The following is a 27,095-nucleotide window of genomic DNA, read 5'->3' as shown; positions in this document are numbered from 1 at the left end:
ATCTTGGGCCAAGCTACGGCAACTGAAAAATAGGAGAATTTCACCATGGTTGTGTGCCGGAGACTTCAACGAAATTACTCGCCAATCTGAAAAAAGTGGTGGCAGACCACGGTCGCACAGTCAGATGCAACTCTTCCGAGATGTGGTGGATGAATGCGCTTTTATAGACCTTGGTTTTGTGGGCTTCCCGTTTACTTGGCATAAACACTTTGCTGATTACACTGTTTGGGAACGGCTAGATAGGGCTTTGGCTACAACTGAATGGTTTAGTATGTTTCCTAGAACAAAAGTCCACCACTTAGACACAACAGTTTCAGACCATAAGCCAATATGGATCAATCCTGAAGGTATGTCAACAAACTTTCAGAAACCTTTTCGCTTTGAACAAATGTGGATGACTGACAAGGGGTGCGGAGAGACCATTGAAGCAGTGTGGACTGAGAATAGCTTGGAACCGTGGGATATTAGAGTGCTGAAAAAAATAGACAAATGTGGCCATGAATTATTATGTTGGAGCAAAAGACACTTTGGTAATGTACGACAGGAGTTGGCGAAAAAAAGAAAAGAATTACAACAGGCAGAGAGATTTTCGGTCCGAACTGGTGATTCTAGAAGAATGAGAGTACTGGAATCGGAAATAAACTTACTTCTTGATAAAGAGGTACAAATGTGGAGACAAAGGTCCAGGATCTTGTGGCTGAAGGATGGTGACCGTAACACTAAGTTCTTCCACAGCAAAGCTTCTCAGAGGCGCCGACGTAATTACATTACTAAATTGTATGACTCCACGGGTAGGTGGTGCACAAGCCAGAGCCAAATAAATGACACCATTCTCGGGTTTTATAGGGATCTCTTTACAACAGTTAATTCGGAAAACTTGGCGGATGTGGTTGAAGTTATTCCTCAAGTAGTCACTGAGTCTATGAACGACACACTCACAAAGGCATTCACCATTCAAGAAGTTGAAGTTGCAGTGAAAGATATGGCACCGTTGAAAGCACCGGGCCCCGACGGCATGCCTCCTTTGTTCTATCAAAGCTATTGGTCCCTGGTTGGTTCAGATGTTTCCCACTCCATTTTACACTATCTGAACACAGGTACATTGCCACAATCTCTTGGTCATTCCTATATAACTTTAATTCCTAAAGTTAAAGATCCGTAATATGTGTCTCAATTTAGGCCTATAAGCTTGAGTAATGTGCTTTGTCGTATTTTTGCTAAAATTTTGGCAAATAGATTAAAAAATATTATGCCTCAGCTTATTTCGGAACATCAAAGTGCTTTTTTGTCTGATCGCCTGATTTCTAACAATATTTTAGTGGCTTTTGAAACCTTGCATCATATGAGAAATCACAATAAAGGAAAGACAGGTTTTATGTCCTTGAAACTTAATATGAGTAAGGCCTATGATAGAGTGGAATGGTCTTACATGGAGCATGTTTTGGTGAAGATGGGTTTTCATAGTAGATGGGTACACCTTATGATGCTCTGTATTACAAATGCATCCTACTCTATTTTGATTAATGGTGAACCCCATGGCAATATTACTCCTACAAGAGGGCTCAGACAAGGGGATCCCCTGTCCCCCTACCTCTTTCTCATGTGCACTGAAGGCCTACATGGCCTAATCAATAAGGCAGCCCTTAATGGAGACATAAGAGGAGTATCTATTTGTCAAAATGGTCCTAAGCTAACCCACCTACTTTTTGCAGACGATAGTGTAATTTTTTGCAGGACTAAGGAAAGTGAATGCCAATGCCTACTTGATATCTTGGCTAAATATGAGAATGCTTCGGGGCAACAAATTAATCGCACCAAGACTACTCTCTTCTTTAGCAAATCCACATCCGAAGAGATGCAAGCTTCAATCAAATCTATGCTTGGAGTTTCGGTCATTCAACAATATGAAAAATATCTTGGCCTTCCATCACTTGTGGGTCGAAAAAAGAAGGAGAGTTTCAACCATATCAAGCAGCAAGTTTGGAAAAGACTAGCTGGTTGGGAAGCTAAGCTCTTATCTCAAGCGGGACGAGAGATTTTAATCAAATCTGTGGCCCAAGCTCTACCCACTTACACAATGACATGCTTCAAACTACCACTTTCCTTGTGCCAGGAGCTTGAATCAATGATATGCAGATTTTTCTGGGGTCAAAAGGGTGATAATAGGAAAATTCATTGGGTTAAATGGCAAGATTTGTGTAAACCCAAAAACCAAGGGGGTATGGGCTTCAAAGACCTTGCTTTGTTTAATGATGCCCTCCTAGCCAAACAAACTTGGCGTCTACTTCATGACACGAATTCTTTATTCTACCGAGTCTTCAAGGCGAAGTTTTTTCCAAATTCTACAATCATGGAAGCAAAAAATCCGGCAAACGCCTCATACGCTTGGAAGAGTATTTTGAAGGGGAGAGATGTCATCAAGAAAGGTGCAGCATGGAGAATAGGGTCAGGCCTATCTGTCAATGTTTGGGGGGAGAACTGGCTGCCTACTAAACATAATCCTAGAATCATCACGCCTGTAGTGGTTGGGTGGGAAGGTGCTAAGGTTGGAGATTTTATTGACCAAGGGCAAAAAATATGGAAGGCTGATTTAGTTGACAGAGTTTTTTATGAGTTTGAAGCATCAATTATAAAAACCATGCCCCTGTGTCGCACCATTCAAGATGATGTCCTCATATGGCCATTCACACCGAACGGAAGATACACGGTCAAGTCAGGATACCGGTTTTTACAGGAAGCCTCTAGAGTGCAACAACCGGGTCAATCATTAACTCAAGCTCTGAAACCGCTGTGGAACAAAATCTGGACTCTTGAAGTTCCAAACAAAGTGAAGACTCTGTTATGGAAAGCTTGCAAAAACTCCCTACCCACAAAAGCAAACCTGTTTCGGCGCAAGATCACAACTGATGCACGGTGTGAGATATGCAAACAAGAAGATGAAGATATTATCCATGCTCTCTACCGCTGTCCAGCCTTGCAATCCCTTGGAAATTCCATCCCGGAGTGGAATCAAGGCACTCTCAAACAGAGCACATGTTTCACTGACTTTATTGGTTTGGTTTTTGCAGGTACAGCAAATCTGGCGCTCTTCTCCTTGGTGATATGGAACCTGTGGAACCGGAGAAATAATCTCCGACTCGGGAAACCAACACTCCCACTGGACAAGGTGTTGGAACACTCTAGGGAGCGACAACTTGAGTCCCATTCCAGCACCATGACGTCCACAAAACAGGGGAGAATGCAGGCAGCAACGTGGACTCCACCCCAAGATAACTGGTACAAGATTAACTTCGACGGCGCCACCTTTGCCGACGATAACAGTGCAGGATTGGGTGTTGTCATACGAAACAAGGATAGCAGAGTTATGGCATCTTTGTCCCAAAAAATTCCATTGCCAATGTCAGTCATAGAGGTCGAAGTCCTTGCAGCACAGAGAGCTCTTGAACTTGCTGTGGAGCTGGGCGTTAATCACGTCATACTTGAAGGGGACTCTGAAACACTACACAAGACTTTGTTAGAAGATGGCAGAAACTTTTCATCCTATGGACATTTAGTGCATGACATTGTATATCTCAGTAATTTCCTTCCAGCTTTTAAAACTTCTCTTGTACGTCGCATGGGTAATAAGTTAGCCCACTCTCTAGCGAGGAAGTCAAAGACCCTCAATCATATGCAAATCTGGATGGAAAATGTGCCACCAGATCTATTACCTGTTGTTCAGGCTGACCTTACTAGCCTACCTTAATAATATTCAGTGAAGTTTTTTCTCAAAAAAAAATATATATATATATATATATATATATATATATTAATGAAGTGATTATTCAAGGGCAAAAAACATTGAAAGAATCAGGTCAGGTTATTTTTTTTATTTGTTTTTGGTAAAATTGAACCGTGTCTTTAAAGGGAATTGAAGGGTTTAAGGATTTTAGTGATTTAATAAATAAATTAAATTGCGTGTGACACTATTACCTTGCGCATGGATGGCCAAGAAAGGTAACTCACTAAAGCAAAATTCACTGATATGCATCAAACACGATGTACACAACAAATTCTAGTTGAATAAAATTCATTTCAGCACAAAATAATTTTTATAATTCATTGCTGGGGCTACCCTACAAAGGAAATTACATACAAAATGTGAGATCAAAGCCTCCACAAAACATTCAGATGTCAATCTTAACCTCGCCAAGAAATCCTATGACTCAAGCGTGACAGCTGGATAGTCCTCATAGCCAGTGATACCGGTTATCCGTATCCTTGTATTTGGCTGCAAAAGTGAGTAACATTCAAATCATTCTAAACAAGATTAGCCAAATGAGTTTAAATTATATTAAAGATATTTTATGAAAGTACATAGCTAAATTATATATAGATAAATCATATGAGTTGAACTATTGCTGTGTTTGTGGATTGTAGCTAGGATGGAAATAGCAAAATGGGAGGTTCACCCATCAAGGAGATTTTTCTAGCAGGCAACACTACTCAAGTCTCAAGCTTGACCACAGGTGTCTCTACCTGGTGGTAATTTACAACCCCAAGGAGCAGCTGGGTTCAATTCTGTCATAAAACCCCCATGGCACGGGGCTGGACGGTTACTCCCGCAACACAGCTGTGAGCTTAAAATGAAATTATCGTGTTCATTTTTTTGGTTGCAAACAAGTGAGAGATAACGGTGGAAATATGTTGGAAGAGAGCAACAACTCTAATGCCAAGTGCATAATGCATATATGATATGGTAACCTTCTTGTACTCCTTGAGTCATTGTTTTAGTGCCAATTTTTTATTTGGGTAAAATACGTATTTAGTTCTTATCCTTTACACCATATTTTAATTTGATCTTTAACCTTTCAATTGTGCCAATTTGGTCCCTATCCTTTTCAATGTCATGTCAATTTAGTCACTATCATTATCTCTTAGATGTAAATTGATGACGTGGTTAATGGCCAAAATAAAAAATTATTTTCCGTTGATATGACAATAAATTAATATTTTATTTTGGCCATTAGTCACGTTAGCAATTTTCATCCAAGAGATAACGACAAGGGCTAAATTGATACAGCACTGAAAAGTTAGGAACCAAATTGACACAATTGAAAGGTTATGAACCAAATTGAAATACAATGTAAAGGATAGAGACTAAATACATAGTTTACCCTTTTTTTTTAAGCGATAGCAGTTGCTTTACGCATTCACCAGAGTTACATATATGCAATAAACCATTAACAGTGGCTACTTTACCATCAATGATACTAGTAAACTTCGTACGATACCTGTCGATGACCAATATTTCTCCGATAGTTTTTCTTCTTCTTATACTTGAAGACAATTACTTTGGGATTTAAACCCTGCATTAAAGATGTAAAGGTCATGGAGGAAGACAACAACAATAATCAGGCCTTACATTCCCGATACACATGACATGTATCTAACTATTTTGGTCAATTAATTATACGTATCGGGAGATAATGAACTACCTGCTCTTCAACTACAGCATGTACAGCAGCATTAGTCACCACTGGTTTTCCAATGTAGGTACTGTTTCGGGTTCCAACGAGCAACACCTTGTTTAGGATAATCTGCACAAGAATGAAAATTCAAACAACTCAATTGAGTCAAAAAGCCAAAGTTATAAGAAATTCATAGATTCCATAAAAATAAAAAATAAAAAATAATAAATTTTGATAAGTATAAAAATAAAATATTTCATAGGTAAAACTATTGAAATTAAAGAATGCTCTCATTAAGGTGTCTAGACAGACCATTTTGTTTTACACTTGAACTAAATTCAGATATATTTATGTTTCAGCAACAGGACTTGCTCACTACATTGAAATGCTGAAAATAATTATTATAATGCCCAGCAGCCCTGGAAAAACTTAAAAACCTAATGCGTTTAAGTACCAAAGTGGTCACACAGAGCATCCATGCATTCATAACAGTAAAGCATTTCTAAATTATAACAATCTGTAATTCTCAAAAGAATTTTATGTTTGAAAAGGGAAAAATTGTAACCGCGTCAATTTTGGGATGTTAATATGGGAAGATATTTGACACAATCATACCAAGAGAAGAAGAAAAGCATTAATGTTCAAATTCACCATGCATTAGAATGGATTAGAGAGCCATACTTTTCATATACTACTAATAACCCTTTTCAAAACAATTACAACTAGCCCCTTTTAATATAAAATAGGAGAATAGTTGTGCAGGAAACATAAGAGCTCTTCACTTTCATTTTGACCTTCTTTGGGGTGTGAATGAGAGCTTCTTAAAGTAAAATAGGGACACAAATGCATATCGCTACTCTGTGATACCCTAGTTTCATATTCATATATGCTAAGATAAGGAGATACCTTTAACTCTGGAATGCCATGATGACATTTAACAAAAATGTCAAGTTATGAACATGTGTAGAAGGAATCACAGCGACATAAGCACGAAGATTTAAAATTTCTACTGTTTATAGAAAGTGTAAATATATTAAAACAAAAGAAAGTTTCTCTACAGATCATAGTCATTTTGAACAAGCCAAAAAATCACAAGTGATTCATAAAAAGTTTCTCTACAGATCATAGGCTATCTTTTAAACAGCATAGAAGACATGTCCATGAGCTAGACTCTTTGCTCTAGGTTTGATGCAAGAAGTTTGTCTATTTCATCACTTTGGTTTGTCATTAATACGCATGCAGAAAGCATCAGAGTGCTAAAGCAAGAGCAGCATGAAGGTTGTGTTCTTCTTTCCTAGAGGATGCCCATAGTGCTGAGAGTGTAATAAGGGTGTAAATTCCTCTCATCTTCTCCAGGCCAAATTGTTAGACTCTTAAGGGCTCTTTGAAAGAAGGTAATTCAGGTGAGCCCACATCTGTTGCTCTCAAAAGAATCCATTTGTTTTTTTTTTTTCTTTTCTTTTGTTATGAGACAAAGAGTCACTGTCACTATCATATGTTCCTGCATTGAAGAGTCAACAAGGGTCTATCCTGCTATTGAAAATTTTCGACTTTAAAGGGTTACTGATTTTGAAAGTTTAAACTCACAAGAATTAATTACATTGTTATCGTTTAGATGTGCTTAGAATTTGAATTTATACCACATCTTAGACAACACTATATTTCAAAACATAAACTTTGATTTGTTTTAATTAGTTTTATATGCTTAACATTCCCATTTCATAGCAACAGAACTAACATTTTTTACTATTACGGATAGTATTTTAAAACTTCCTTAAACATTGATAATAATACTTTTGGATGAGATATAAACTCTTGTTTATAAAATTAATTCAATGTAGTTACTCTTAAGTCTTAACAGTGAAAATTCAAATTTAAGTATCACATAAGTAATCAAACTCCCCTATGTCATTGCTTAATGTCCTTTTGCTCATTACCAGTCCCAAGCCCAAAAAAGGAGGGTAGCAATAGCAAAGTGATGCTAGAAGAGAGAATAAGCACTCAGCATAGGATATTTGTATTAGAAGATGGAAAAGAAAAATTAGAAACAAAGGTGAAGGGATTGTAAAACTTGATGGTCAAGATATTCCAACAAGAGAGAGCTTTCAATATCTTGAGTGCAATAATTTGTAAAGAATGGGAGATAGAAGAGAATGTGAATCACAGTATAAGAGCAAAATGGATGAAATGGAGTAGCACACCAGGGGTATTGTGAAATATTAAAATATATTTATGAAGAAAAAAATTTATAAGACATAAGATCAGCTATGCTATATGGTATTGAATGTTGGGCTGTTAAGAAGCAACTTGTTCATAAAATAAATGTATTTGAAATTAGAGTTAAGATGGATAGGTAAAAATATAAGGAAAGATAGGATATGAAATGAAGAAATTTGTTTAAAGATAAGGGTAGCTCCTATTGATGAAAAAATAAGGAAGAGGTGCTGATAGATAAGAAAACTAGGAATGATAATTCATAAATAGATTCAAGTTATGATGTTTAGGGATATAAATCATATGATTGTTTGATATTAGAACACAGGGTTGGTAGGGTAATAAATCAATTGGTGGATTGAGCCAATAACAGATTTTTTTTTTTTTCCTGGTAAGAAAGGAAGTTTTGATATCGCAGGGAAAGCCCAGCAACTAAAATTACAAAATGCTTCTAAAAGAAATAAATTAATTAATAGATAAAGTATAATTTGCACAAAGGGGTAGCATTGTGTTTGTCATTCAACATACAAGGAGCATTAGAAATGTTGAGAAACAAATGTCTACTATCACATTGAAAAAAGGTTTCAAATCAAACGACCCAACTAAAGACAAGACAAAGATAATACATTATTAAGTTTTCCGTAAAGTGCAACAAACTTGATAAGATTTCAAGCAATCAACAATAATAAACAAGAATTCACAGGAATTCAATACATACCTTATCATTGACATTAGCGTCTTTGAGCCTCTGAGTATATATAAACCGACCAGGAAATACAATGTATTGACGTGATCCAACCTAAACAAGGCCGAAACATAACAAACACGCTCATAGAATAAACATAATGATTCGAATATATCCTTAAAGCACTCCAAAGACAAAAATAATAATCAATATATCATCCGTATCCCCAAAATTCAACAAGTCTAATGACACAACAAATTTCACAATTGTTGGAAGTAGCAAGTTGGGATAGGTGCACAATAAAAGTGATGTTGCACTAAGTGAAAGTTATTTTGTTCCCACCTCAAGTTGTGAAATTTGTGAAATTTGGTGAGTCTATAGCATTGTTGGACAAAATTACACTAAAACACTAATTAGTTATGAAAGAAAATAACACTGGGGATTGAAATTTACTCTGAAAACACACATAAGCTATCTTTTTACACTAACATATATGTAAAACAGTACAAAACATCTTCTGGGTAAGCAAAAAAATTACTCCAAAAACAGAAAATAACAATAAACCAATCAAATGGGTCACCTCAAAATCACTAAAAGAAAGCATAGAGCATTGCGGTTTTGCCATTACTCACCATGACCACAGCGAACACTTGCTCACGCTTGGGGACTTGTTCTGAGGAGGTTTCGACGATTTGAGCAGCTTCAGGCTCTGGAGAATCGATTTCGGGGGATCGGGTCTCGGAATCGAGCACGGCTGCTTCTGATTCTGAGGATTTGGGGAGGAAATGGAATGTGTGTGAAGAAGAAGAAGAAGAAGAAGAGCGAGAGTGGTTGTGGGAAGAGAGAGAGAGAAAGGTGAGATTGGCATTGTTAGAGAAAGACAGTGTTGGTGTTGATGGGTTTTGCTTTGGAGAGATTCTGCAATGGGCTGCGAGGGATGAGCATAAGGAAAGTGTCACAGAAGCCATTGTTGCAATTTGCTCTCTCTTGTCTCAGAGCTCACAGCTCTGGTTCTTTTGTGTCTCACTCTTCTCTTCTTTACGCTGGGAAGCAGCAGGTCTATCCTATTCCTATCCGTTTCTCCGCGAATGACCCATATGCCCTTCAAATTGCACTTTTCATGCTACAGTTACTCTATTCAAACCAATATACTATATAAGATTTTTTTTATTTTTTGTCAAGTTGTCTAACTAGAATTTTTGGAAAATAAGTTAACTAGATGTTTGTCACACAATAAAAGTAAAAGAGTAAAGTTTGAACAGCTAAAAAGAGTTCGGGAAAATCATTCAAAACTATATACTTGTGTAAAATAAAGACATACATACAAATATGTGATGAAGTAAATATAAAAAAAAAAATTGGATATTAAGAAGATTACCTCTACTTATGCCTCAAAGTGAAACAGAGAGGGGAAAAGAAATTTATTTATATTTTGTTTTGGCGAGGTTACAGTTCAGAAAAAAAAAAATAAAGATATATAAGGTAGTAATGAAATTTATGGATGAGAAGTTATAGTAGGAGTGTTTTTTTTTTTTAATTCAAAATAAAGAATAAGAGAATTGAAAGAAAAAACAAAACACAAAAAAAATAAAACGTGAGAGTAAGGAAACCACAAATTAAAAAAAAGAAAAAAAAAAAAAAAAGAAACGGTTAAGAACTTAAGACTTGATAAAGGTTTTAATAAAAGTAAATAAATAAATAATTAAAAAAAAACGTGAGTTTAGTGATTAAGGAATATATAGATGGAGTAGATCAAGTGTGGGTTTGGATCCACGTTCACGTCCACGTTTTGACAAGTTTGCGCGTTTTGAGCTTTTTTATTTTTATTTTTTTTAAAGACGAGCGCCTGGTGCACTGTTCAAGGCATATGAACAGTAAAGAAAAAAAGTGAACAGTAATTTTTTACATATTTAAAAATTATTTTACTACAGTGTTTTTAATTTTCAACAAAATAAGTTGTATCCAAACAGACCTCAAAAATGTGAATAGAGAGTATTCCTTTTTTGTAGGCAATGTTTTAATAGATGTTAGAAATGTATTTTTATCGGATTATCCTTTAATTTTGTCTCTACTTAGGCTTCGTTTGGGAGTTCATAAGCCAATGGAATGAAATAGTCATAAGGAAAATGAATGAAATGAAATTAAGTAAACTTATTAGGATGTTTTAAAATAAAGGAATGAAAATGAATGAAATGTAAGTAAACTTGTTTGAAAGTAACATAAAGGAAAATGAATTGAATTATTTTATGACAATATTATTATTAAACCCTTACTTTAAAATAAATGATTGAATATATAGGGGTATTTTGGGAGCTTTAGTAAAAAATTTATTAAATCTAATTTCATTCTCTCCAAATCCTACCAATTTTGGGGGGAAAGAAAATTTGAGATTTTAAGAAAATAAAGAGGAATGAGTTTTCCCTCTTACCTTTTCCATTCTCTCTCACTTAAAGTATCAAACAAAGGAATGGACTTTCCATTCCTTCCATTAAAACTCCCAAACAAGGAAATTGAAGAATTTTCTAAAATTATTATTTTCATTCATTTCCATTCAATTTCATTCCCTCCTTTTCCTCAAAAAAAAAAATTCATTCCCTCCTCCCAAACAATGGCTTAAACTTAGTAACATAGGGGTATTTTTGAACCAACGAAAAGTCTATCTCGGACAGGGAAAGGTCCTTAAATGGTAATATAGATAAGATACTAAAAATGGATTCACAAACGGATAGTTGAGACAACCATAATTGTCTTATCTTACAGCACATATACATCTGAGAAGATAGAAATGTTACATTTACCCCAATATCAACCACCCCTTGAAGTTTCTTTCAAGACTGGGGTGAAGTTTTTTTGGTCACTTATGTAACATTGCTTCTTCAACCTATATGAAGTATAAGCTATTAGAGATAGAACAGATGTAACTCAATGGGTTAGGGGGAGGTGCCCCCTTAAGGCAAGAAGGTCCAATAAGTAGAAGCATTTGTGAATTAGGACCTAGGTATTGCGTGGGAACAATTAGCCAATTACCCCTATTCTTCTCGCAAAATTTTTTTACTTCTTTACTTTTTAACTTTGCACTTTTCCCTTTTCTAACTTTTGAAACTTTTTTTACTTAATGGTTTGAAACTTTCTACTCAATCCATTGAGAGCAATTGCACATCATGCGCCTGATCTCAATCCAGCATTTGTAACCTTAGAAGCCCACATCATTTATTGGATGGGTCAAACTCGTGAGCCTTGCTCCAATCCATTTGACTTTATGGCCTAATAGCCCTTGCCTCATATGTAAATACATTGGGTTTCAAGGCTTAATGACATGTAGTGTCATCTATAAATTCACTGGACGTATAGGTCCAATGTCATGTAATCTCATTCATTCAAAACTCTTGGACTAGGAGGTCGAATATAATGTGGCCCAAAAATATGCCCTCATTAATAGTTTCCATAAATTTAGCAATATGGCTCTACAAAAAGCTACTTTATCTATTTTACCTTTTTACTTTACAATATACTCAACTTTACAATACACTCAACATTAATAGATCTATATTTTTAACTATTTGATTAAGAAAATATTAAAAAAATTCATTAAAAAGCAGAATGAACACAACCAAGAGATTTTTTTTTTTTTTTTTTTAATTAAAAAACAGTGTAAACACAATAATTTTTTTTTTTTTTTTAACATGAGCTACAATACACATTTTGACTTTGGCTCCACCAATGTAGTCACATTTTGGTATTTGGTGGTGCTAAAAAGCTATTGTGGGGCCCGAGAATTTGTGGTCCCAGCCCACTTCATAATAGGGCCCAAAATCCAAATCAAGGAGAATGATTCCCAAGGACGCAAAATAAAAATCCAAAAAATGCCCAGATATATGGCCAAGGACGATCTTATGCTCGACACCTCATAAAACGCCTGAAGAAAAGGACAAACTCAGTACAGGGGCAGTACAAGGGAGAAAGCTGCCAACACCGTAGTATGGAACCCTGCATCTGACAGGCCCATACTCTAGACCATGCTATTTAACTTTTTCCAACCACCCCCAACCACTCTTATGTATGGATTGATAGGACGGGTCTGTACCCCAAAAAGCAAAACTTATACATGGACACTAAAGGGGAAGTAAACACTAGTATAAAAGGGAAAGAGAGCCAAGGGGGAGGGGGATCCCAGAAGGAGGATAAATCCTACAAAAGGGAGAAGGGGATGGATACTACGCTCCTCGGACGTGGTCCGAGGACTTAAACCCTACAAGCCACAACGACGGAAGGCTTAGCTAGTCAAGCCAAGTCCACCCTCGTATAAGCTTCCATAAAAATCACGACTAGACCGCTGTCCGGTAACCAAGGTCCAGCCTTTCAAGCCCACACTCTACAAATTACATTGTTCGAGCCCTTTACATACGAGCCCAATGTCATTCTTGGGTCGTGAATAATCGTGTCCCTACAATTGGCGCCGTCTGTTGGAAGGCTTGCGCGTTGGCACAGGTGGCGGTGGAGTCAAGCCTCTATCAAGCAAGGGTTTGCGAAAGTTCCTTCATTTCCAGTAACATGTTGTTGTTGTTCTGACATAAATTTCCGCTAGGGGCTACACCTCGCAGTGTCAATGGCACGGGCAGCTCTAGGGGTTTCCAACATCAAGCTAACGCCCCCCACCTTGGTCGAGGGGCTAATCTTCGAAAAATAAAAGAAAAAATACAAGTTTTGGACAGAACCGAGAACCATACAAGGCCTTGTATGGTCCTCGAACTCAAGCCTATAGGGAAACCAACTACTTAAAATAAAAAATACAAGTTTTGGACAGAACCAAGGCCTTGTATGGTCCTCGGACTCAAGCCTATGGGAAAACCAACTACTTAAAAGAAAAAATACAAGTTTTGGACAGAACCAAGACCTTGTATGGTCCTCGGACTCAAGCCTATAGGGAAACCAACTACTTAAAAGAAAAAATACAAGTTTTGGACAGAACCAAGGCCTTGTATGGTCCTCGGACTCAAGCCTATGGGGAAACCAACTACTTAAAAGAAAAAATACAAGTTTTGGACAGAACCAAGGCCTTGTATGGTCCTCGGACTCAAGCCTATGGGGAAACCAACTACTTAAAAGAGAAAATACAAGTTTTGGACAGAACCAAAGCCTTGTATGGTCCTCGGACTCAAGTCTATGGGGAAACCAACTACTTAAAAGAGAAAATACAAGTTTTGGACAGAACCAAGGCCTTGTATGGTCCTCGGACTCAAGCCTATGGGGAAACCAACTACTTAAAAGAGAAAATACAAATTTTGGACAGAACCAAGGCCTTGTATGGTCCTCGGACTCAAGCCTATGGGGAAACCAACTACTTAAAAGAAAAAATACAAGTTTTGGACAGAACCAAGGCCTTGTATGGTCCTCGAACTCAAGCCTATGAGGAAACCAACTACTTAAAAGAAAAAATACAAGTTTTGGACAGAATCAAAGCCTTGTATGGTCCTCGGACTCAAGCCTATGGGGAACCAACTACTTAAAAGAAAAAATACAAGTTTTGGACAGAACCAAGGCCTTGTATGGTCCTCGGACTCAAGCCTATGGGAAAACCAACCACCTGAAAGAAAAAATAAAGGCTCTGGACACAACCTGGTCTTTGTATGGCCCTCAGACTCTACCCTATAGAGGGGTTACCCATTAGTAGTCAGGTTAATCCCTAAACCGAATGGAATCCCCAGTTTATCCTCGGATCCTCAGTACCAAGGGAACTAATGCGATTGTGATGGGGCCAGGCGTTATAAAAAACACGGCCAAAGTCCCTCCCTACTCGGCAACCCTCTCAAATGGTTTATTTTGAGTTTCTCATTCTCGGACGGCTGCCTCACATGCATTACGGAGCACTCAGCTCTTATCTCGGTTAGTCTCATAAGTTTAATCTACTGTGGATTAGCATTATTATATTTGATAATGCTGATAAGTTCAAATTAATAGCTTTTTGTTACAAGGTTTCCTGCCCTAAATATCATTAAAGGAAAATACACATGTAGTACACCCATTTACAAAGTAATTGATGTAGAAAAGAAAAGTATTTAGAAGGAAACAGATTCATCTTTTATTAAGACAAAGAAATAGTACAACGTACAATGAAAGAGCTTGAATAAGCTTATACTAAAAACTAACTACATAAGCAAAAAGAAAAGATACAAGGGAATGAAGAAAAAGCAGAAGAAGAGGTACAGAGAAGAGGGATGCAGCAGTTCCAAAATGTTGTCTAAGAAAACCATTCCTCAGTACTTTTACGTGCCTATAACTCAGGCAGCAAAAGAACCTAACGTGGGGCTAGCACCTTTGAAGAAAAGGTGCAGGGAGCAGGGTATTCGCAGGTGGCCACACAGGAAGTTGATGAGCCTCCATGTTAGCCACGCTCGCGATAGAGCGGATGGCCCTGACAACGGGAAACCTTACTGCTGTCGCACCAAGAATCTGATGCGACCAGTGCCTGCTTCAGATTTTGACTAAAAGAGGTAGAGATATCACCCCCACCTTGTGAAAACGGAGGATTGTCTTGAGTCTGTATCTCCCCCGTCCAGACCGCACCACCTTGAGTCTCGGAAGAATCCGGTGCCTCTGGAACGGGTGTGGTTCCTTCACCCTCACCTGTGCCTCAAACATATTGCTCTAAGGGTGGATTGCACTAGAGATGAAGACTGTGAGTATGGATGAAGGATTATGAATTTCAAGGGGCCGAGGGGTTTATATGTAAAGGGAGTAACCTCCTATCCTACCTATATAAAGGGCAAATTGGCGGCATTTAATTTATGCAGGTTTCCAAGAAATGCTACAGACTAGACGGTTTTGGCTCAATTTCCAACACCGTCTGCAACCATAAGATTTGAATATCCTCGTGAAGGCGCGCCTCGAGCACTGAAACGTCGAGGACGCCGCGTGAGTAAATCTAGAGGGATGTCTCATAATTCGGCGCACCTCCCATGCACATGGAAAAACACCAACATCAATAAAGTACAGAATTGGGCAAGCCATGGTTTGAGCCCGACATCACCAAAACCCCCCTCCCCAACCAGGAGGTCGGGCAGCAGGATTTTGAGGGGCTATTGTGGGGCCCGAGAATTTGTGGTCCCAGCCCACTTCATAATAGGGCCCAAGATCCAAACCAAGGAGAATGATTCCCAAGGACGCGAAGTAAAAATCCAGAAAAGGCCCAGATATATGGCTGAGGACGATCTTATGCTCGGCACCTCACAAAACACCTGAAGAAAAGGACAAACTCAGTACAAGGGCAGTACAACGGAGAAAGCTGCCAACACCGTAGTATGGAACCCTGCATCTGACAGGCCTATACTCCAGACCATGCTATTTAACTTTTCCCAACCACCCCCAACCACTCTTATGTATGGATTGATAGGACGGGTCTGTGCCCCAAAAAGCAAAACTTACACGTGGACACTAAAGGGGAAGTAAACACTAGTATAAAAGGGAAAGAGAGCCAAGGGGAAGGGGGATCCTAGAAGGAGGATAAATCCTACAAAAGGGAGAAGGGGATGGATACTACACTCCTCGGACGTGGTCCGAGGACTTAAACCCTACAAGCCGCACCGACGGAAGGCTTAGCTAGTCAAGCCAAGTCCACCCTCGTATAAGCTTCCATAAAAATCACGACTAGACCGCTGTCCGGTGACCAAGGTCCAGCCTTTCAAGCCCACACTCTACAAATTACATTGTTCGGGCCCTTTACATACGAGCTCAATGTCATTCTTGGGTCGTGAATAATCGTGTCCCTACAGCTATATTACTATTTTTAGCACCACCAATACTAGTGCTTAAGATAAAATCCACCTCAATTAAAATCCTTCAGGTTTTTAGTCAAAGGTAAGACGTGGAATTTAATTAATTTTGTGTGGTTTAGATGATTGTTTTAAGACCATTAGATTTTTTTTAATGCCACGTGTCTTATATCTGGCTGATGCTTTTTTTTTTTTTTTTTTGGCCAAGATCACTTACGCAATCCATCTTTTCAAAAATCATAGAGCAACACTATTCATGCATATTTTACTGACATTGCTGTCAATTAAAAGACAAACTAATGTTATAACAATAGCCATTAGTCTTCATTGCCTCAAGTTCCATGTCAAAACAGCAGCCCCATGGCTACAAAATCTATAATGTAGCACATACACTGAACATCTATTTCATTAAAGCTGCTGCTTTTTCTGTTAACATCAACTTCACTCCTGCTGAAAGTTGAAACTACACAACACAGATGAGGCATGGTCGTTCTAAAACATTACAAATAAACGACTATAACCCAATTAAGAGAAAAGTATGCATCGTTCCAGCTAAAACAAGAACTGAGAATAATTATGATCTAAAACTGCGACTACTGCCTTCTTATTTCGTAACTATACAGAGGATTGCTTTTGTTTAGTGTCAACAGTTGAGTCATTTACTCCAAAGGCATCAGCTAAATTGAAGTTCAAATTGCTTCTCATAGTTCTACTCCTCCCAACTTCTCCATCACCCTTCCTCATCATTGCTGCAAACTCCCCATAATCTATACGGCCATCCTGCAAAGTGATGGTTATAGTACCCAAATTAGAACAAACGTTTTAATATAAGTATTTTCTAATCTTGATTCATTCTATAGTCCATTGGGAAATATGAACAAAATGTGACAAAGAAGGGTCCATGAATAAGTAATCATTATAAAAAATCAGTACGTACAGAAAATCAAAACTTTATCTCACTAACAGAACTACAAAACTGAGGTCAGTGTTTGCAACTTATGATTCTGAATTTCGCCAGTTGATCACTAGCTGCAATTGTTGAGGTTCACAAGTCACAACCAATATGTTTTGCAAGCACTAGAAGTAAATTTAAGGGGAAAAAAGCTGAAAATGGACATAAAAAAAGCTCTGCACACATGCACACTTTTAAAATGCTACTGTAGTTAAAAAAATAAAAAATAAATAAATAAAAAAAAACATAAAACTTAAAAATTATTCTTGGAAAATAACAAGGCCATGATTCTCTCAAAAATGTGGTAATGAGCAGTCTATTTCTTTAATGATTTCGTCTGTCAAACCACAATACAGGTACCAAAGCTCACTGATTCAAAAGAGTCATCATTTCTGTATACAACTGTATTTCCACATTATGGTAAACTTATATTTCGAAAGTGTAGTGGTGTCCCTTCTACAAATAAAGTGTTTCTTGAGTAATTTGATGGTCTTCCTCATATTTTCGAACTTTTCCCCCAGATTTGGGGAATGTCATGCAGTCAATTTTTTCTATTACATTTCTCATAGAGTGTAGGATAGTTCAAATTGATCAACACCAACACCACAGTAACAATGGAAAACAGAATCATCCTCTACGTCAGATCTGACTTTCTTCAAAAGCTATATGCTCCCTAAAACCAAAAACTTTTAACTGCTGGTGATAATACAACAAATTGCTGAATAGCAAATCAAACTCAACCATTCGCTTCAAACAAATAAGAAACAGATAAAGATACTGTACAAATTCCTCATGTACTGTGCACGAGTCACAATAGGCAGTGAACTAACTCCCCAGCCACCCCCACTCCCGCCCAAATCCAACCCCAAATAAAAATAGATAAATAAGATAATGTCTTCCAAAATGTAAGTGTGATGATCTAAATATGGAAAGCAAAATTGATATATTATGCATTACCAAAATCAAGCATCCACAAGTGAGGATCAGAGGATGTAGTTAGCACCTCTAGCATCTGTCCTCAAATATAACATACACGGCATTTTTGACCACAAACATAACCCTAACAAACCACCTACCTTCATCACCTCTCTCTCTCTCTCTCTCTCTCTGGCCCATTGCCATGGGCCAGAAATCCAAAAATATCAATCCCTCTCCCCAGCACCCCCCCCCCCCCCCCCCCCAACCCACTTCTGGAAAAACCACAATCAAAATGAACTACTCCTTTTAGAAACTTCTTCCAGGACAACTATGTCATCTATCCACATCTTTATACTCAACAATTCTGGACCTACACTGCATTCTCATTGATGGAACATAAAATTTTCCCCCAAAAATGTTTAAACCGACCAATTTGACTGACTTTGTTAATCATTAAAGAAACCATGATTGATCAACACTTGGACCTTTATTCTATAGCAATTTATTTTCTAATACTCCAATAATATCCATGGTAATACTCCAAGTCCATGTGAAAGCAGTCCATTTAAAACCTATTCATTCTCTGCGCAGCTGCTAGTAAGTAAGGTTATACGCGAAAATACCACTAGTAATAATCAAACTTAATTTCCATCCCTTGAGTCTAAAAGAATAGGTTTCTGTTAAGATTCATCTTTCCTCAAAAATTTTAATCACAAAACCATAACCAAAAATTTCAGTCTGACTGTAGAAAGAGGTGAAGCGAGGTAGTGGGTTCTAGGAACCTAAAATTTTATCTTGTAACCCAAAGTCCATGCAAAATCTCCAAGCCATACTTACTTACACACAGAAGTTGCCAAGAGTACAAACCATCACTAGGATCATTATGCAATATATCTACTAAAAGTTAAGATGAGAGTTAATGCCTATAGATATACTATGACCCATATCCTTAACTCCAACAAAAAGGGATCAGCACATGATCTTAGACCAAATAGCATCTCCTCCCCCCCAAAAGCATGGGGTGGAGGGTGAGTTTGCAGATTTAATTCCATGAAGGCATATCAGTTCTATATGCATATCAGAGGAACAAAAATGGGTAAGCAACATATAACTGAAACATGTGAGTCATGATGAAGATTACATGAAACACCATCTAGAATTTTTTTTTTTTTTAATAAGTAAAATTCCATCTAAGATTTTTTTAACAGAAAAATAGAAGATTTTAAGCAGAATAAATAACATAACCAGAGGGACTTACATTGTCCTGATCGATTTCTTTGATCATCTCCTCCAGGTGGACATCACCTAGACCAAACTCTTTGCAAGCATGTTGAAGCTCATCACTGGTGATGTAACCACTACCATCCTTGTCAAAAAAGGAGAAGGCTGCAACCAAATTCTCCTCCCTCTCCATCTTATTCATGTGCAAAGTAGCAGCAAGAAATTCACCATAGTCTATTGATCCACTATTGTCTATATCAGCCTGCCGAACCAACTCAATTATGTTATAATAGAGAATATATACTAGATCAATTGAAGATCAGCAAAATTAAGTAACTTTCTAGTCACAGTCTATGATGATCTACTTACTGCGTCCATAAGAGACTTGATTTCAGATTCCATCAGTTCAGAGCCCACTCTTTTTAAACCCTCTTTAAGTTCCTCAAATGTTATCGTCCCACTATTGTCTGTGTCAATCATATTGAACAACTCTTTCAGACCACCAATCTCTTCCTCTGAAAGTCTTTCTGCTATGACCTGAAAACAAAATTTTCCATAGCAAGAAATAAATACAAAATTTGCATAAATACTGAAACAAATAAGAAGTGGCAACTCTGGAAACAGAAGCATACATTTAACTGAGAAAGGAAGGTGCACACAGTTATAACTGCATTCATATTCATCTCACGGGAAGTAAAGGTTGGTTCAATATTGTATAAGAATATGCAAGTGGATTCATTTAACTCATGACTTGAATTAAAGATTATTACAGAAGTAAACATCTACACAGGGAAATAAAAATTCCGGTTATTGTGACTATTTCTCCCACCTTGAAGACATGGAAAATTGATGGATATAATAATCACTTCTGGCCTGGACCAAAACAATTGTTTTTTGTCACAAGTTTCATAATTATGAATGAAAGAAGATTTTCACCAATGAAGAATGATGAGTTCATTAATTCCTCTCATGGCACCTGAAGTGCTATTTATGCAACCAAACATTTATGACAATATAAAATCCACCTAGAATGCCAAACAATCCTTCCATCACAAAACTCTTTAAGTACATTATTCAACAATTTATGTTGCTGAATTTGTGTAACCTATCAATTTTGATATGATTGGAATTTTAAATGAATCCTATATAAGAGATAGCTATGCCTAGAAACTACAAAAATATTTTTCTTAAATCATAATTCCTTTCATGTAGCTCACACCTCTCGCCAGCCATATCTTTTCTTTATATTTATAGGACCTTTGCTCTCCTCATAGAGGCCATTGCATCTTTTATACTTCAAGTTTACTGGCCTTTGACTATACATTAATATAAACATCTTTACTCACCAACCAAAACACACACAGACACAATATATATATATATATATAATATATTATAATTTTGACACACTAAGTTGCATTACTCCCGAAAACAAGTTAGAACTATTTCCTCATTATGTCATTCATTTCAAGAAAATCCCAAGTTATGATGTGGGTTGAAGATGTAGGGAAAAACAATGATTACTAATGAGGTATATGGGGGCATGGCCCTAGAAAGGGCCAAGAGGCATAAGAAGATCCCTACTGCTGAACCTAATTAGTTGGGACTAAGGCTTAGTTGAGTTGCATTGAGTTTGAGATGATTTCAAATTATGGAACTTAATATTTGTTTATTATGCTATTTTTTCTGTCAGCTTTGCCTTGAAAGCAGATATCCTTCACTTTTCCAAAAGGCATGTATTTGTCTCATCATCACATGCAGCGCCCATGGACAATGGTGTTGTGTCCGTTCAGCATTTCTTGGGTGATGCCTAAGAGGGCGGTGGAATTATTGGCTTGTTGGAGGGGGAATTTTGGGCATCGTTGATTAGCAGTAATTTGGGAGGCTGTTTCATTGTGCCTACTGTGGTTGATTTGGCGAGAACAGAACCATCACATCTTTGAGGGAGAGGAACTTTCCATTCTTGAGCTGAAAAGATCTCTTTTGCGTACTTTGTTTGAGTGGATATCGAGCTTGAATGACCTGTCTTTCTCTTTGTTTGTAGAGTTTTTAGATGTGTGCACTTTGTGTTGACTTTTTTCGCTTTTCTCATAGTACACTTCCTGTGTACTTGAGATGTGGCTTGTATTTCTTTTTCTTTTTCTTTCTTTTATATAAAGTCACTCATTATATATTAAACCAGGAAGATTCATTTAATGATATCTGGTCTAATAAGTTCAATACCTGATCTCTAATCAGATCAAAACCAGATCATTATGATAATATATTTAGACAGAAATCCATTTGAAAAAAAATAAAGGGGAAGTAACTTAAGGGAGAGAAACATACACGCAGAGCCATCTTTTTAAGTTTATGCATTGCTGAGAACTGCTTCAGCCGTGATAAAACTGCAGAATCCAGAGGTTTATCTGGAGCAACTCTGTCATCCACAATCCATGGGTGACCTGATACACAAATAAACTTTATTGTTATTGCTTATACAGGAATAAGAGCTTTAACAAAGGAAGGAACATTACTAAACCCCCTACTTCTACGAGTAGCAAGCACACTAGGCATAACAGGTATAAAACAACTCACACAGGACTTCATGGGCAGAAATTCGTTTTCTTGGGTCCCTTTCAAGCATTTTCCGTATCAAATCTTTTGCACTTTCTGAAATACTAGGCCATGGTGCCGATTCAAAATCTATTTTGCCTTGTAAAATCTGTCTGAAGATTCCTGTTTCAGATTCTGCAAGTAATTGGAAAAGGTAGTAACAGCCCAGGTTAAAATAAGCAAAATAGAATATAACTCCCAGGTATACAGCTTTGAATCCAGAATATATGGGATCTTAGCTTATCAAGATCACTACCTGCCCAAAAAGGTGGAACTCCACTCAATAAGATGTAAAGGATAACACCAGCACTCCAAACATCTGCTTCAGGTCCGTAATTCTTTCGCAACACTTCAGGTGCAACATAATAGGGACTTCCAACTACGTCACAAAAAGCTTGTCCTACAAGAAAAGATTGACATCAGGAAAAATAATCAACAGTTCCAACTTAAAAACAAAACATTGAAAGACTAACAGAAAAGATTGGCAACTGAGAAGGTGTGCAATGGGCCATTATCTGAAGAATCTCTTGGAAACTCCAAGCCTGAACATTTAAAATGGTGCATAGAAATACATAAAGCTGAAGACTTAAGTACGGTGAGATAAACCATTGGTTTTGGCATTATCATGCTATTTGCTAGCACTTTTCATGCCTGCAACACGTGTGGATGTCAAATTCCAAATGTAAACTTCCACTCAGGAAACATCAACAGTATGCATCTGTGAAAAGTTTAACATACTATCCAATAAAAATAAATATATATTGCTTTAATAATGACAAAACTAAAAAAGAAACAATCTAACTCAGTTATACCAGTTACCAATAGAACATATTAATATAAGGCAATGCCTACTACTCTGTTAAATAACTTTCATGGGATACCCTCCTTTTCAAAGTCCTACCATGTCAGTCAATTCAACCAAAGTCACCAAGTGAGAAGCCTGCTTATGAGGAATTGCTTTTTAAAAAGATATTGAATTAAAGGATTATATACAAAAAGGGGAGAAAAAGTATTGCCTTCAAAGCTGAATTTTTGGCACTTAGAAATCACCTCACATATTGAGCTCCTAATACACATACATGCACAAATCTCTCAAATTGCTTTTTTCACTTATAAAAGTTTATGCCCACACTTTCCATTCTTCCTGTCATTTGGAAATGTACTTCCTTAATCAATCCTATTCATTGTGTGAAAAGAATTCTTCTTTGTCCCAGTATTTCTGTTTTCTTTTTCCCACAAAAATATATCATTTTATGCTTTCTAAGGTATAGCAACCTTTTTCATCTAACTTCCTACATCTTAGACAGTAAGCATTATTTATGAGTGCTGCTTTATATTTCTTGTATGACTATAACAAGGTATCTGGCCTGCTACTCAGCATAGCTTACACTTTCCTATTTTTAGTTTTTGATAATAAAAATCAATAAAGGAATGAATGTAAGGATCAAGCCCCAAGTATATGGAAAGTAATCAACGTATACACCAATATAAAACTGTCAAGCGATAATAAGGCATTAAAAATGCAAAAAGATAGATCATTGGAGCCATCATTCCTAGGAAAACCACCAGTGGAAGAAACCCACAATAGTCAAGATCTTATCAGAGCCACCATCAACTCAAAGAAAGCTACCATGGAGGGAACCAGAGCATGCAATTTCTAGTTAGGAAACCAATTCCCACTATCTCCAATGATCCAACCCACTTATCACATTGTGACATGACAAAGTTTCCCACTGTTGGCCAAAATTTATCTACATGAAAAGTTATTGGTTTCCTAAGTTATTTCTGATCACTAGTGCAGCAATGAATACAGGTGAAAGCACACAGTCAGGTTCAAAAAACTTCTTTTTAAGAAATCCTAGAAGAAGTTGTGTGTTTATGAACACTACCACAATCCAGCAGCAAACTTTATTACTTTTAGGAGTAGTCTCTTGGTTTATCCATAGAAGAGTGAACCCAGCCACTTTACCACTCTTGAAGGAAAACATAAGGCTCAAGAATTTGAAACACAAACTTAAGCCAGCCATCAGGCTACTACAGCTTAGGTCTACTTATCGAAGTCATGATTATTTTTTTATAAAGTTCAAATCAAAAATATAATTGCAAGAATTATGAAAGAGAGCTCTTATATATGAATGACTAGAATATCTGAATTGGACAAGCTAACAACAAATGTACAATTCAAGGAAAAAGAGAAAGAGTGTCAGAATTCGTCTCAACTTCTAATACCATCTCTAGAAATTTTTTATTTTTTATTTGTTTTAGCCTTTTAGGTAAGTATCATCTCTAAATAATGCAGTACATCATGTGATAAATATTTATATATATATATATATATATCAACAAAGAGAACCAAAAGTTGCCATTTTATTCTAAAAAACTTAAAGAAGATTCCTAACTAGAAATCAAAAACAAAAGTGCAATACATCGACCAAGAACTTTTTTTGACAGGTAACATAGACCAGGAACTTACGACTTGAATGTAAAGACTTTTGTGAGAACCAAGATTCTTATCATCAATACCAATTGTATTTGATTTGTTCTTCACTTCAGAAGAATACCATGGCAAGAACACTCATAATCAAGGAAACATGCAACATACATCTGTCACACACACACTAAAAGCATTGGTACAAAAGGAAATAGGAGAGAGGACAATTAAAAATGGCAGTTTCAAGAGTACAAAATAATAAATAGAGAAAACCTTTCAAAACTTTAACTTGACAAGAGAACACAAGAAACAGGAAGAACGAAATTTGTAAACAATGAAATTGACAGAATCGGAAAAAAAATCATTGACCAACCACAATCCTAACTAAAACACACACAGAGAACAATTTATCCCACAAAATGATACCAACAAGTCCACTCCAAGAAAATAAATAAAAACTAGGAATTCTATGTAAACATGCTAACCAACCAATAGGTCCTCTAATCAAAGAGAAAAAATAGTCTCAAATCTGCAAATTAAAACCCAGCAGTTTGTTTGAGGAAACTATCAACGCATATCAAAAGGAATTTAGAGACAGAGACAGAACAATTTGATTCCAAGAGAAAACAACCAAATTGGAAACAAGCCAGGGAGAACCAAATGACAACAGCAAAACTACAAAAAAGGGGAAAACACCAACTAATCAACCAGGTTCCGGATGGATAAAAGGCACATTGTCTTATTCCACAAACTTAATACAAAACTTCAGTCCAAAAAAAAAAAAACAGAGAAACTCAAGAACCTGCAATGTCCAAGCAATAAAAAAAGTAAATACATGTACCCTTCAACCAACCATGCATTCTAATCAATCAAAAACACTGGAAAGTTGTGGATTCCAGTTAGTTCAACTAGTAAAATCTCTTGTAATCAACCAAGGGACCTAGTTTGAATCCCGCCTATACTAAAAACCAATTGATGTATTGGCCCGGTGGTAAGCAGGTGTCATGGTTTCAAATCCTATGATAACTATAAAATAAATAGAAAAGTCCTAAATCTTATAGATAAAGAGAAAGATGCCCACTTGAATAATCAATCGCAACCAAGATCAATTAGTCTTAATAAAATAAAATAAAATAATTAAAAAAAAAAAAAAACGCTGAACAATACTAATAATTTAGAAATGAACAAGCATAAAATAAATAAATAAACCCAAACAAGCATTTCCAATGAAAAGTAAAGAAAATGAAAGGAAACCCAGAAACGAACCGGGCTTATAGAAGACAGACAAGCCAAAATCGGTGGCTTTGAGGCTAGCATCATCAGCAGGTGAATCAAACAAGAAATTCTCCGGCTTGAGATCTCTATGCATAACCCCAAGAGAGTGACAAGCCTCCACAACCCCAACAATAGTCTTAATCAACTTGGCAGCCTCTTTCTCACTGTACTGACCCTTTTGCACAATCCTATCAAACAACTCACCTCCACCACACAACTCCATAACCAAGTGAACAAACAAAGAGTCCTCATAAGTCCCTTTGATTTGTACCACATTTGGGTGCTCTGAAAGATGGTGCATGATCTGAATCTCTCTCCAAACATCTTCATAGTCTTCTCTGCATAAAAGCTTGCGCTTTGGGATGGATTTGCAGGCATAGAAAGCACCTGTGGACTTGTGGGTACAATGGTATGTTGTACCAAATTGGCCTTGGCCTAGCTTCTTGCCTATTAGATAATGGTCTCTGAGTCTTGGGGTTTGATAGGGTAACACTGTGGTTGCTGGCTTTGGCGGTGGTGTTGGTGTTGTTGTTGTTGTTGTTGTTGTTGTTGATTGTGATGATGTGGTTTGGTTCTTCATTGTTCAGCAGATTTTGATGGAAGATGGATCTCTGTGATTTGTGATTTGTGAATTGTGAGATTTGTGTGATTCTTTCCTTTTTACAATGCTGAGAATCGAAATAGAATCTCTTTTCTTTTTACTTTTCCTCTCGTTGCTATTGCTATCTCGATCAAAAGGTACATACTTTTCTTTTGGGAAGTCTTTATTTTTTGTTTGTTTATTTGTCTTGAGTCAATTTTGTTGTTGACGGAAGTGTGGTGGTGTCAGAATTTGGGGTGTGTTGATTGGATGGTAAGATGTCACAGGTGGGACTGCAGGACTCCCAAGACATAATTGTACCCAGCCACATCAGCATTTCAGAAAATACTAGTAAAATAAAGGATAAGAGTGGGAATGGGAATCAGATTTCACATTCTTTTGTTTCCCATTCAATATTGGATGCGATTAACGGGTTATTAGGGTATTTGTTAATTAATAATTTTAGGAAAATTTTGATTCCATTTCTATAAGAGGTGTAAAAAAATTTCAAAAAATCATTTGGTTTTTTTTTTCATATGATTTTTTAAAAAATATTTCTTAAATTAATGCCCAGGCATTCGTTAACTTTTTCCTACAATAATATAAAAAATAACTGTTACACAATAATATACTCAGCTTATACACTTTTTGTTTTTAACTGAAATTGTGAGATGAAGTCACGATTTCATTTTTTAAAAAAGTGTGTATAACAACCATCAGTCTCATAATATAACATCTCACTCATAAATAATAATGTGGGTTTTTATTGAAGGTAACATGTATCAAGAACATAACATGCTTTCTATTTTTTAGGGGAATAATATGCTTTCTTAGAAGGAAAGGTAGAAAAAAAAAACATAATATACTTTTTCACATTTGGGGTTGTCTATTTCCAAGATAAGTGACAAATCTCATAATGGTGGAGTTTTTGTGGTGATCTCATGTAAAAGCAATGTTATAATAATTACAATCTCTCACCTCATATCAAATGTTATTTTCTAAAAA

At 36.7% G+C, this 27,095-nt stretch overlaps 3 protein-coding genes across 3 annotated transcripts; 1 reads left to right on the top strand and 2 right to left on the bottom strand.

The window, feature by feature from the left end:
* Positions 1–124: 124 nt before the first annotated feature.
* Positions 125–3,745, top strand: LOC126698101 (uncharacterized). Its single transcript, XM_050395107.1, has 2 exons — positions 125–1,097; positions 1,320–3,745. The coding sequence occupies exons 1-2, from the start codon at positions 125–127 to the stop codon at positions 3,743–3,745; spliced, it is 3,399 nt and encodes a 1,132-aa protein (XP_050251064.1).
* A 296-nt stretch (positions 3,746–4,041) lies between these two features.
* LOC126713459 (50S ribosomal protein L21, chloroplastic) lies at positions 4,042–9,434 on the bottom strand. The gene is made up of 5 exons (XM_050413210.1): positions 8,982–9,434; positions 8,383–8,463; positions 5,478–5,579; positions 5,274–5,348; positions 4,042–4,270 (listed from the first exon to the last, which is right to left on the bottom strand). Exons 1-5 carry the CDS (start codon positions 9,315–9,317, stop codon positions 4,199–4,201), a joined length of 666 nt encoding a protein of 221 aa, XP_050269167.1. The 5' UTR covers positions 9,318–9,434; the 3' UTR covers positions 4,042–4,198.
* Positions 9,435–16,420: 6,986 nt separating this feature from the next.
* On the bottom strand, positions 16,421–26,267 carry LOC126713458 (calcium-dependent protein kinase 11-like). The gene is made up of 7 exons (XM_050413209.1): positions 25,502–26,267; positions 22,061–22,204; positions 21,787–21,939; positions 21,538–21,653; positions 19,579–19,746; positions 19,247–19,471; positions 16,421–16,898 (listed from the first exon to the last, which is right to left on the bottom strand). Exons 1-7 carry the CDS (start codon positions 26,088–26,090, stop codon positions 16,734–16,736), a joined length of 1,560 nt encoding a protein of 519 aa, XP_050269166.1. The 5' UTR covers positions 26,091–26,267; the 3' UTR covers positions 16,421–16,733.
* Between the last annotated feature and the right edge of the window lie 828 nt (positions 26,268–27,095).

The sequence above is a fragment of the Quercus robur genome, chromosome 2 (assembly GCF_932294415.1).
Source record: "Quercus robur chromosome 2, dhQueRobu3.1, whole genome shotgun sequence".
NCBI classification, from domain to species: domain Eukaryota; kingdom Viridiplantae; phylum Streptophyta; class Magnoliopsida; order Fagales; family Fagaceae; genus Quercus; species Quercus robur.
The sequence above is the reverse complement of the archived record's forward strand: the minus strand, read 5'-3'. Positions and strand labels throughout refer to the sequence as shown.

What these genes read in the sequence shown, in the direction of transcription:
- LOC126713459 (XM_050413210.1), bottom strand. Translation starts at nt 9,317, where the DNA reads ATGGCTTCTGTGACACTTTCCTTATGCTCATCCCTCGCAGCCCATTGC. An exon ending in ATGCTGTAGTTGAAGAGCAG is followed by an intron (nt 5,349 to 5,477) that starts GTAGTTCATTAT and finishes TCTTTAATGCAG; the next exon opens with GGTTTAAATCCCAAAGTAAT. An exon ending in GAAATATTGGTCATCGACAG is followed by an intron (nt 4,271 to 5,273) that starts GTATCGTACGAA and finishes TCACTTTTGCAG; the next exon opens with CCAAATACAAGGATACGGAT.
- LOC126698101 (XM_050395107.1), top strand. Translation starts at nt 125, where the DNA reads ATGCAACTCTTCCGAGATGTGGTGGATGAATGCGCTTTTATAGACCTT. An exon ending in TTTACACTATCTGAACACAG is followed by an intron (nt 1,098 to 1,319) that starts GTACATTGCCAC and finishes ACAATATTTTAG; the next exon opens with TGGCTTTTGAAACCTTGCAT.
- LOC126713458 (XM_050413209.1), bottom strand. Translation starts at nt 26,090, where the DNA reads ATGAAGAACCAAACCACATCATCACAATCAACAACAACAACAACAACA. An exon ending in AGTTCCACCTTTTTGGGCAG is followed by an intron (nt 21,940 to 22,060) that starts GTAGTGATCTTG and finishes AATTACTTGCAG; the next exon opens with AATCTGAAACAGGAATCTTC. An exon ending in TTCTGCCCATGAAGTCCTGT is followed by an intron (nt 21,654 to 21,786) that starts GTGAGTTGTTTT and finishes TTTGTGTATCAG; the next exon opens with GTCACCCATGGATTGTGGAT.